Genomic DNA, 12,872 nt, shown 5'->3' with positions numbered 1-12,872 from the left:
TAAAAGGCTATTGATCGGAATAGCAACAGCAAAAAAAAGACTATCCGGTTTCAATTTCAGGCGCTTTCCGTGTGAATAAACCGATGCGTTATAAAATTTAATATTTTATTTGCCCCTCGTGCCCCCACACCAGTGCATCACCTGGCTACCGTTTCTGGTCCATTGCTCGACCTCCTCCTCCCCAAAACGATGGGCTTTTAATGGTTTTATGATGTGATGACCAATTCTGACGCGAGCTTTTTTTTCGAGTTTTTTTTCTATTTTACGCCCGTTTTTAGATCGTTTATGGTGTATTTAATATCGGTAGAGCGCTGGCTCCAATTTTATTGGAATAGTTTAAAATTGAAATCGATCGAGCTTGAATTCACTTTGAACCTGAATTTTATTTATTTTTATAGGTTGGAGTGGAGTTATTATTCCAGTACGTAAACATGTATCAATTAGATTTACAACAAAGACTCGATTATCCAAGCCAGGAATCATATAAGAAATTTTCGTTTTTCTTAACATCAAATTCATGTTTCAGCAAAAAAAAACCTTTATATGGCATGACTAGAAAAGCTTAAAAACTATCATTTCAAATGTCTTAAAAAACAAGAAGCGACAACAAATAAAATTATACCAGTCAATGTAAAATTTTAGAGGACTTTAGAATTTCATGTTTTAAAAAAATATTAAAAAAAAATAATCTTTTAGTCACTACCGCCAACTGGGGAAAAGGTAGACTACAGTCTGAATAGATACAGGAGATTTTAGAGCTATAAATTCGGAAATGGGTGTACTTATTGTTTTGTTCTGTTCATGTTTTAACAGAAATCAATAAAACAAAACAATCAATATAATGCGCGCAAAAAGCTTTCTTAATTCAAAAAATTTGTCCTGATTTGCCACAGATGCCGGTGTTTGATGAAAAATAATTAAATATGATATTTTTATAGATTTAAAATCATGAATATTCGTATATAATACCCAGTTTTTTTTTTCAAAACTACATAAAATTCAATAGAAAATATTTAAAGCTCTAAGCATTATCCAGATCTGTAAACTAAAATTCAACAATTTTCCCTTATAAACCAAAGAATGCTGATATGTTATGCTAAATATCTGTAATGCTATAACATTCTAAGCGATTATTAAGTATCCAACTGTTCATTTATTTCCACAACCAAATATGAAATCCGTGACCAAAATGTGTTGTTTTTTTTCAATTTTAAGAAAACCGAGACAAAATATAACAATTTCCGGGATTCGGGAATTCCCGGTTTTGGAAAAATCCCGGTAATTCTCAGGATGGACGCACTAATCCAAAGTGAAATTTTCTGAGTAAAGTTTTTCGAGTCTGAACTATATGGAAATTTTCTCAATAATCATATTTTGACATTTTTGGTTTTTGTAATTGATTAATATTGAGTTTCATATTTATTGATTCTAATGAAACTAAAAAAAAACAATTTTTCAGTCTATACTCTGTTAGTACACGTATTAATTGATATGACGCACAGCAGACGATGATTTTATGAAGCCCTCTGTTATTTCCGGAACTTAAGACTAGATTTTACTATTATCACATTTTTTACAAGTTAAAGACATCTACAAAAAGTGCCAGCATATTTTTTGGATTTGTCTGAAAATTGATGCAGCCAGCACCGATGTATCGCGTCCAGATGGCATTTCAGATTTTATAGATAATGTCAGTTCCTTGCAACTATTTCTTTTTCATTTACTGCTTGGTACCAGAAGGTTCTTTAAATGCAATTAAACAAAAAGTATTGAAAATCCGAAAACCCTACTGAGGTTGAAATAAATAAAATAAAGATCTAGTAAATAAACTTCATTTATTTTTTTCCTTAACCGCCTTAAGTCAGGGGAGTTCAAATTTTGTTTATTAAAACCTTTTCATAAAGAAAACTCCAGAAACAATATACATTACAAAGAAAAACATATTTTTCGAGTCTTAATTACAAGAGCAATTTTGACGATTTGTATGTCATAGAATATTTTTTTTCGAATTCAATTCAATTTGCTAAATTGATTAAATTTTCTTCAAAATCTCAAATCAGTCCAATAATCCATATGTACATGCAATGTTGGTTTATTAAAATGCAATGGGAATGGGAATTAAGTTAGAAAGTTTGACTTTGCCAGTGTATGTAATCTAATGAAAAATATAGAATTTGTCAGGGGTTAACTTTAGCATTTATTTTTTACAAACTTTTCTAATATTTTAAGAATAAAAAAAATGCTGTAAATTGTGTAGTGTTTCCAGGCTTTGCCTTCACACATTTTTTTATAGTTTAAATGATAACGTTATCATTTGAAGAAGATTAAAATTGTGAAAAAGCAAAAAAAGTAACATAGAAAAACAAAAAACTGAATAGACCTAAATGTAATGATAGGATGTTTGAATCAGCAAAATACTATTACATAAAAACATAAAATAAACAAGGTATTTGTAATTAAAATGATAATAATTAATCCAGAATAATATAAAACAAGAGATATTTTTTTCGTAGAACTCAAAATGCCCTTCTGAACACGAAAAAAATAATAATAAATAAAAAAATGGGCATTAGAGCACTTACTTAGCAACTTCTCCAACCAACATATCCTAATGATGAAACTTATTTTACAGAAAAAAAATCATATTTCTCCAAAATTGTTTCATGTTTTTGAATCGGCATTTGTCCAAATGAAATTCCTTTAAGATTGAGAGAAATTTTTCTCAAAATTAAACCATAGCTATTTTCTACAAATGTATGTCTTTGGGATAAACGTGTAGATATCGAGAGAATCTCCCAGTGACACACCGCTCAACCTGCTCGAAACCAAAGTTCGCAAGGTTAAAGCCTGCCGCCGCCCCATAAAAACCGTTCGCGGGGCAGACTTTGTACTTATCGATTGGGGTGAGGAATCGTTAAACGACTCTCTTCCAGCGCGCTCATAAAAGGCTTTGGTTATTATCTCTCGTCCAGAGTGTCGCACCCAATGAGGGGGGTACGGTTCGATTTAAGGATCGGGACGAAGAGATAATTATAAGATTCATTTCTGTCATTTCGGTACAGTTTCTTTGAGTGTGCACCCCCTCCCAGTATCTCGAGTTGACCACCAATCTGGCCGTGGCAAGGGGCTCCAGCTCATTTGCATCCACGATCATAACATTTTTATATGAGGTAGCCGGTGGGTTTAATATATTGCTTTTATTGGTATAAAAAAAAGCGAATGGATGAAAATATAAATAAAATCAATATTAAAACAAAGCGTGGACCGGATAACTGGTTCTGGAAAGGGACGGCTGGTGTTGGGGTGGTGAGAATCTACTTGGGTTCCGCGGCACCGATGGCCCCGATGGTGTCCGCGAACATCGCGTTTCCTCTCCGCCGCAGCGCCGATCGCGACAAGATGAGCAACGGTGTGTGTGGAGTTGCTGAAAGCTTGAGAGGGTTCGGCGGGCCTCGCTTTTTTTTCGGTGTTGATTGGACAATTTATTTATTATCTCCCTGGCCGCGTCTCGGAAAGTGTCCCCCGGATTTAGAACTGGAAGGGTGGTGAGCGACGGAGCAAGGTCGACCTGCACGGTGGTCCACCACCGTCGATATGAGAAATGCTAAGAATTCTTGAGTTTTAACTTTTATTGCCCCCCGCTTTCTGTCTCTGTGTGCGACTTTTTTCGAGTTCGAGAAGGAAAGCGTTCGTTAATGAGGAGAATCTCGCCGTAAGAAAAATGATCACACGAAGGTAGCAGCCGTGGCTGATAGGGAGTGAATTAATTAATAGCTGAATATTCAATTAAGGTGTCTCCGGTGATGATAAAACGATAGCTTTATTAGACAAAAACTGGGTTTTTTGTGAAACCCAAAACAAAACTATGATGGACAGAACCGGGTTCGTCGCCTGGACGTCGCTGCCAAGTGGATCGAATCAGTTGAAGTCTCCATTGGTTGGGGAAGAGGGGTTTGGACTGGCTTACCTCCCAGGGTGGACAGATTAATTAGTGGATTTCTGCATAAAACTACATGTTTTATTGCACTTTAAAAAGACAGCATAATTTTGGAACAAATTTCGCAACTTGTCTGTTTGTTTTTGTCCAAATCAGAGCAAAATTTGTGACTTTTGAATAATATATATGTTAGGATCTAGAGTTTGCTTCTACTCACCAATATCTTAAAATCGAAAATATCTTATTGAAAGATCCAAATAAGAGTAAAATCATCAATTCGTCGAACCGATAATCATCGAATTTTCTTGCATCTCTTCCAAAGTCGCAAAACACTCGCAAATATCGAACAAATTGATCCCAATTAAGGCTCATCCGATGCACAAACTAATTAAGCCATATCCCGGGGCCCCAGAACCGCTATCTATCTCGTTGGATCGGGGGCATTTTAATCGATAACCAAGCGCGAACCCAAATGCCTGCGTTTGCATCATTTGTCCAAGTGCCAAATTTTCTGCATCGCCGTCTGTTCGCTGTGTAGATGGTGTGGAATGTTCAGCAAACGCCCCAGAAAACATGCATAATGAGACCGATTGGGCACTGTGAAAAATCATGAAAATTTTGTAATTTTGTATGGGAAACATTAGCTGTCTTGTTTGCGGTTGACATATTGATTCGCTATTTAGTCGGTGTCTAGACATATATTACGAAATTGAATTTTACAAAAAATCACTGAATAAAAAGAGGTCAAAATAGAATATCTGGCACCACTGTCAAGAATTAAAAACACTTGATTAAAATCTTACGTCTTTTAAAGGTTGGATGTTATTAATCTTTTCGAATATTATTTAAAAATTCAATATTTATGCAAAATTGTATTTGCTTTGCAAGACACATCTGATTTGAATTTATCTGGCAGCACTGTTATAAAATCTTCAAGTTACCCATACATTTTGAAGATTTCAACAATTTTAGTAACGATTTCAACACAAGTTTATAAAAATAAGCAATCTCTTCATTTATTTATTTTTCACTGTGCAAACATTTTGTCTTATTCCAAGTGTGTGGCCCCTCACTTCTGCAACCAAGTGGCATGGTGAGGGTTAATTTTTCAATCTCGATTAAATGCTGTTTTTTTTGGTGGACTCTTCCTCCCTCATTTGTTTCAGTTTAACATTCTTGCTGGATTTGGTCCCACCGCGCAAGTCAAACGAGACTCTCGTTAATTAATTGGTTCTTGGAAGCCGATTTGGTTGGAGTGATGGACGTCGTCGCTCCTCACATTTTTTTTTTCGAGGGAGGGCAATAAAAATGCTGTACACTTGCTTGAACTGTATGATAATTTCCACAGAGTTGTCTAATCAGTTGATAAGGCAGCTGAGGGACAGGGCCAAATGGTGCTGGTAAGAGTTCAACTGATCGTAAATTTATGTTCCAGAAGGCTCGTGAAAGTGTATTTTACGAGCAGTTCGATTTAATGGCTTCCAGGAAATGCGTTTTGAAACGCATCGTAAAAGGTTAACCTTTAGATTGACACTGATATGTTTTAGAAAGCATGGCTTTTACCATCGATTCGGTGGAATAGGTCAAATTTAGTCAGACGTACCTCCAGTTGGTCACTTGTGCATTTATTGACACAATTTGAAAGAATTGAAAAAAATACTTAAAACATATTCAAATATTGCGGGGAAGTTTAAGATTGCATAACAATGTTACAAATTTAACATTTCTCGGCAAATCAGATTTGTCTTGCAAAACAAATAAAATTATGAATAAATACTTAACTTTATAAGAATTTTCATAAAGATTAAGAAAAGAAGTCAAATTATTTTTTTTTTACGGGGTTGCCAGATATTCTATTTTGACTTCTTTGTATAGTTTTTGTTTGATTAAATTTAGTGATATATGTGAATAAATAAGTTAAACTGACTTCAACTGAATAGCAACATTGACAACAAGTTCGATAAATCAATACGTCAACCGCAGACATGACAGCAAATATTTCCCATAAACATCTCATTAGACAGCCTAAACGGCCATAAATCGAAGGCTGCAAATTGCCTCACTAATTCATCCGCGCCGTGCCAGATGAATCGAACGGTTTAAATCTATTTAAATGTCACAGCGCTGGCGCTAGTTTGGCACACCTAAGCCACCTCACTTGAGTTGGCGAACGCTAAGCCATTCATTACTCGACTGCTTACTCAACTCATGTCTCAGTCTTGTTACTTCAGCAGCACCAGCAAGTGAAGTGAGAGAAGCGCTCTAATAAAAGCAAAACAGTTAAGAGAGTAGAAAAAAAACCAGGAGTAAAAACCAACTAAGTCAAACGGACACACAAAGGGCCATAAAAACGAATGAATCTAATTAATCAAATAATTGAATTAATGAGCTCTATCCGCGTCGTGTGCTTTTTCTTCTTCTTCTTTTGGTGGCTCCGCGCCATCGCAGTGGGCTCTGGCTCTGACTTTACCGTTTTTCATTCACCAACTCCTCCGGCTGACGAGCTGTGACTTGAGTGTGGTGGCGGCAGCCTGCTTGGATTCATTCAAGAGTTCCGCGTGGTCCATTCAAGAGACCTCCTTCATTTGCTTACTTTTATCTATGATTTGCCTCTTTCTCTCTCTCTCACTTGGTGCCGCTGTCTCTGTCCTACCCTCGAGCTTTTTTCATTCATAAAAACTGACGGACGGTTTTCTTTTTAAGGGGGGGGTCTGAGGGGAGAGGCTATTAATCCGACCGCATGTTACCATAGGGTTTTGTGAACCAAACCCGGCGTAATTTGGAGTCCAACCCGTAAAACAATGCCGCCAAGTGCCGCGCCAAACAGTAGCGAAAATGGTGAATGTAATGCCGCCAGCTGAATGATGGGCGAAATTAATGGGAGTGTTGGAAAGTTTGACCGAAAGTTGCTCAAAGATTTGTTGAGTTGTGTGAGTGCAAAATAAGTCTTCAAATCATGACAATTATGTCAAAAATTAAATATCAGTTTAAAAAATGTACGATTATCTCATTGAAAAACAAATTTTGAAATGAAAGGATAGTTTGCATAACTTTTGAGAAAGTCACATTTTATTTTATTTAATTATTTTAAATGAAAACTAAACCAATAGTTTTCAAGATATCATCAGTAAAAAATGCAGGCTGATTTGGTGACACTCAGAAAAACTCATTTTCATCGATTCAAATTTTTTATGAGTGAGAAAATTGTTGGAAATTTTCTGAGCTTTTCAAAACTGTTTGTGTAGCTTTCTTTCATAAAAAATATTTAAAAATGAAAAAATCTTGAAGTTTCCGAAAATTATACCCTACAAGTGACTATAACTCCAAAACGGTGCACTTTATCAAAAAAGTACTTTTGGATTGCAAATTTTATTAAGATTTATAAACTTTTTTCCCATATTTTAAATATATTTCAAAAATCACACTTGAAAAACAATCACATTTTTGGAACCAGATTTTGCATCATAACGGCTAAAAAGATGTATTTTAAATCCCATAAAACATATAAAAAATAAATTGAAAAATAAGTACTTTGGGAATCCAATTTTTTGTGAAAAAAAGGTAAATAAAGAAATTGGTATTTTTTTAGAAGGCTTCCTTTTCCGATCAGTCCTTATTATAATTTACAACATGTCGAAGACACCAAATCGATTAGGAAATCCCATCTAAAGATACAGACTTTATTGTGTTTACGTACCCATTTCGTATGACCAGCCCGCAAATTGTATGGAGACTTGTATGGTAAACTAATGTGCCAGGGTGGCCACTCAAGTCAGGAAATTGGAAAAGTCGGGTTTTTTTTCGGGAAAAAATTGGAAATATGCTATTTTTTGTTAAAAAGTCGGGAAAAGTCAGAAATCTCATGGACACTTGTTTGAAAATTATTTTCTAACACTTGAATAATTTGTAATATTTTGTACAAGTTTCAAATTAATTTCACTCAACTTTTCTTTAGAACTTAACTTTATATTTAAGTTTCTTTTAACTTTTTTTAATTTACTTAAGAATTAAAAGGCTATTTAAGGTATTCTAATTCTAATTCTAATGATTATGATTGCATGCATTTGAAACAGGTTTTCGTTATATATTTTATGAATCGAACAATATTTATTTCTTTTTGACAAAGTTTATCAAACAAAACGTAAAATCTGACTTGAAACAACAACAATGTAACGATAAAACAATAAGAAAAAGAGCTTAATTTCAACAATTATGACCACCGTAAAATTTTGATTCTGGTTCATTTTTTTTCTCAAATTACTTGAAGATTTGAAAAAAAACTTTTGTTTAGCAATAGTTTTTTTGTTGTGGTAAATAGTTTTCAATGTTAACAAAAGATCATAGTCATTTATTTTTTTTCTAAATGTTTGATTGCTTTAAGAACAAATGTAAATTTTTGTATGCCCCAATCTCACCCTTGATGACGGAACATTTAAATACTGACAACTCGATAAATAACCATTGATTCAATAAAATTCAATATCAAAATTTACTAAATTCAAAAGAGAACTTGGTAAAATATTTAAAAAAACTTAACACTTCTTTTTTTTAGCGAATGAAAACTGTAATTATTGTAATAATTTATAAAACAAAATTAATTATAAAATTAGAATAATAAAACTTAATGTTGGGATTTTTTCAAATAAACTTTTAAATTATATGTTTTGGTGATCATCCAGTTATTTTTGGAAGACTATTTAAAGTAATTTTAAGAAATTTATTGTTGAGTTTCTATTCTTACTAAAACTGTCAATAATATGATTTTTGAACTTGTTTTAAAATTTTGTTTGATAGTTGATATTTACTTGCTATTAAGTTTGAGGTTTTGGAAAAGTCGGAAAAAAGTCGAAAATTTGAATATGGGATTTGAATGGTCACCCTGAATAATGCAAAATTACTTATTTTGACATAGGCAATGTATGGACGAAGCTTCATCATAATTAAAAAAATACCAATTTTAAAGTCGTGAAATAATTTACAAATGTCTAGAGAACCAGGTGTGTCGTGTCTAGTTATTTGGACTAATTTGGAGAAATTTTAAAATTTTCCAATTTATCTTTCATATGCAATTGCTTATTGAAATATCTATTCAACGATTAACAAACTGCTGATACTAGAAATAACATTGAAGCCAATTTAAAACAATTGATTTTGAAACCATTTATAAAATCAACATATTTCAGAGCCGTGTTGCTGGATCATCAAACCGCATGACTTATTGAAATGGTTCTCAAAATACCTTTCTATCGATTTGGCTTTTTAGTTGGATAACTGCTGAATGAGTTGCGCAATCTCCAGAGTATCAACATCCCGGAAGAAACAGCTCGACACCAACAAAACGTTACAACACCGCACAACCAAGTCGCTCTCTCGCAAGATCAAGTAGCAGACAAATCGTATTACACCCTGCAAAAGCATAATAGAAACGTGAAACCGCCACCAAACCGCGCTGAGGTGGTAACAGCCGTTCGATCTCGTAGATCAATAGCCCCCCTGCTCGAAACCCCACGATCTAATTGCTAATTTGTTTGACTAATCAGGTAGAGAGCTGCTGGTGCTGTTGGGAGATCGTTTTTCAACCCAACTCCCAGGGTGGATAATTCGATCACGATTAATTTCTAAACCGATTGATACCGAGCCGAGTCAGCTGGGGAGGTAACTCTACTCAAGCAAGCAGGCAACCTCAGTGATGACTGCGGCCACTTTCCTTGTTTCAAAATGGCGACCCGACTTGGCGCACTTGGCCGCCACCCAGCGAGCCAAATTGGCCCAAAGGAGGAAGAGGGCATAAACTTAACAAGATAATTTATGAATTCTCCAACCACAGCAGTTTTGCCTTTGCCTCGGCTTCGTTTCGCCCGGCCGTTGACGGACGGCTTCTGACGAATCAATTCTGTCCGTTCGCTGTGTTTTTTTTTCGACTAGCAACAGCAACTCACTCTTTTTGTGCGCTTTAATCAATTACCACGAAATAGGCAAACATCGCAGAAAATGAGCGCGATTCCCTCCCGAGGGGGTTGGGAGCGAAAAGCTCTCGTAAAATTGCGGCAGATGATGGCGCGACGATCGTAGCAAGCCAAGGTGTGTGGGAGTTGCGGGTCGTAAAAGCTCGGTAACAAGTTTCGGGCAGAGGGCGGCGATATTCCCCGCCTTCTGCGATCGATTCCGCGTGGGGGAGCATAATCGGGCGAAAAAATGGCGCCTCGTGTGAGGTTCTTCGCGGATGTTTTTGTTTTAATCACACGCGACGACGACGACGACGTTTCGGATTATGGCTTTTTTCCGCTCCTCGAGAAAGGGATTCGGTTGGATTTGGTCAAATCTCGCCCGGGGGCTATAAATAATACATTTTACGATGTCATCGATGGCGATTGGGAGATTGTTTCAGGGAGGGCTTCGCTTAATTTTGTGGAAAGGACGGAAAGACACCGTGGAACGTCCGGGGCTGCTGATAAGGCTGACCCCCCACAGTCGGGTGCGCGATGGTGGCCGCGACCAGGTCGTCCAAGTTGTCAACCTGGGCGGGCGTAACGGAGCACGATTGGCGATTTATTTAGTTTAATGAGAATGTAAAAATAACGACTTTATCTCTTTGGGAGTGCGTTATTGACAAATGTCTTCTTTCTGGGCTTCGTCGATTTTAAACTTTAATCTTGACTCAGGAATTAAATGAATCAATCAAGAAAACGTTTTGAAATTAATTAGTTGATGATTTCCACAACAGTGAAAAATAAATAATTTTGATCCCTCACCGATTCAAAAATAAAATTATCAAGAACTTTAATAACTTAATTTGATTGAACTAACAAAAACATTCCTTTCTTTCTCCAATCTTCCAGACGATCCTCAACTCGATGCACAAGTACCAACCTAGATTTCACTTAGTCCGGGCGAACGATATCCTGAAGCTGCCGTACTCGACGTTTCGGACGTACGTGTTTAAGGAGACCGAGTTCATCGCCGTAACTGCATATCAAAACGAAAAAGTAAGTTTAAATTTTTAAAAACACCAGTTTGTTTTTCCACCCTATTTTTTAACCCTCCTTCCCACTTCTCCTCATTTCTTTTCCGTTCCAGATAACGCAATTGAAAATAGATAATAATCCCTTTGCGAAAGGGTTTCGTGATACCGGTGCTGGCAAGCGGGAAAAGAAGTAAGTACCCCGCTACCGGCCACTACCGGACCAACTCTCTGTTCTGTTCTGTGACGCGGTGGGGACCAATTTACTCAAATTATGGGTGATTTCGCCCCGCAATTGATTGACGTCGACTCGTGCGCAAAACACAAGACGATGTCACAATGTTTGTCGTGGAGGAGTTTTTTTTGTGTCTTGTGGATTATGGGGCGGTGGTGACGGTTTGGCCTGTCCTGGGTTCATTTGTGTCAATATGGATTGAGTGACGGGCCGGGAGAAGATGCCCAGCTGGACGGAACTGTGACATTTGAATAATTGGCATTACTTGGCTTGAAATAGCTTTGAATAACGTAGTTGGGTAATTCTCCGCCAACTCACACAGCAGTTGTCCCGACCCCTCTTCGATTTGAGTGAAACTGTGAAACATTATTACACTCTAAAAATAACTCTGCAAAATTAGAAAAAAACACGAAATTTTAAAATGAAAAATTTTGTTCTAAATGAAAAAATGACCCATCTGGGTCAATGTAGATTCGAAAAGAACATTAAATTTCCCATAAAATGACATGTTCCAAAAAAAATTACAGTCGAGTAACGGAAAATGGGAGAATTTTTAAAACTTTTTCGAGGTTTTTTTCGATGAAAAATACGTTTTTTCGGAATTCTGAGTACGCCATCAAATCGGGCGTCTAATTTTACATAAAAGTCCCTTTGACACCAAATTTCTATCTCATCACCGTTTCAGGCTGCAAATTATTGAAAAACACCTCTTTTTCGCATGTTCAAAAATGGAAGGGGTCGTACCGCCCCTCCGTCACGAGATCGTGATCAGGGACAAAAGTTACCCCTAAGGACAAAGTTTCACGCAAATCGAAGAGGGGTCGGGGCAACTTTTCCCGATTTCGTGTGAGTTGGTAGAGAATTACCCTTTTATTATAATGTATATACATTCTAGGAAAAATGGTTCAAAAGTACGAAACTTGCCTGAAATTCGTTGAAACTAGTTTTGGTTATGAAATTATCGATTAATATTGCATTTCAAACTGAATTAGAAGCAAGTTTTCACATGTTATATGAAATTTGTTCAATTGAAAATGCTTATAAAACAAGGGATTTTTTCGATTACTGTTTCAAAAACACATAATATTTATTATTTACAAACTTATTTTACCTTCTCCTAGCGGAAAATTGTCCAAAGAATCCAAAAATGCAATCCGTTTTCCGATTCAAAATCATGTTCGTTGAGAAAAATATGACACTTTGAGAAGATTTAAATATTGCTATTCATCAACACTTTCTTAATTATAGTTAACTAACTTTTCAAACATTTCAAAATTTTATGAAATGTTCTTCTTGAGGTACTTTGAACACTTCTCTACCACTTTCAGTCACGGTGTGTTTTTTAGAACAAACTAATGATAAAAAATTCGGTATGTCTGGTATTTGGCATCGTGAAAGAAGGGCTCTTTCCCGACATTTTTCGGGGTATACCGAAATATTTCGTCGGGGGGTCTAGAACAACTTTTTTTTTGAAGATTATTTTTCGAATTTATGGGATATTTGTTTAAAAAAAATCACAGAAAATCGGTGCATTCATGTTGATATCACTCAAATTTCTTATGAATATGCCTTGGGGACTCTAACCAACTATATTTGACCAATATTTGACCTCCAAAAAAAATCGAACCAAACTTACCAGATTTCTAGCTTTCTTTGAAATTACCCCAAATCCAAGCTGGAAACCCCAATACGACCGAAAGTAAATCTTTTCTTTGTACAATTTTTCATGAAATTACAGC

At 35.9% G+C, this 12,872-nt stretch overlaps 1 protein-coding gene across 4 annotated transcripts in view; it reads left to right on the top strand.

The window, feature by feature from the left end:
- Positions 1-12,872, top strand: part of LOC120419584 (optomotor-blind protein) — a 255,389-nt gene that overhangs the window by 209,082 nt on the left and 33,435 nt on the right. For all 4 annotated transcript variants that reach the window (XM_052706870.1, XM_052706869.1, XM_052706872.1 and 1 more), the window contains 2 exons: positions 10,777-10,923; positions 11,015-11,091. In XM_052706870.1, coding sequence (XP_052562830.1) covers positions 10,777-10,923; positions 11,015-11,091 — 224 coding nt within the window. The remainder of the gene's footprint in view (positions 1-10,776; positions 10,924-11,014; positions 11,092-12,872) is intronic.

The sequence above is a fragment of the Culex pipiens genome, chromosome 2 (assembly GCF_016801865.2).
Source record: "Culex pipiens pallens isolate TS chromosome 2, TS_CPP_V2, whole genome shotgun sequence".
Classification (NCBI taxonomy): Eukaryota; Metazoa; Arthropoda; class Insecta; order Diptera; family Culicidae; genus Culex; species Culex pipiens.
The sequence above is the reverse complement of the archived record's forward strand: the minus strand, read 5'-3'. Positions and strand labels throughout refer to the sequence as shown.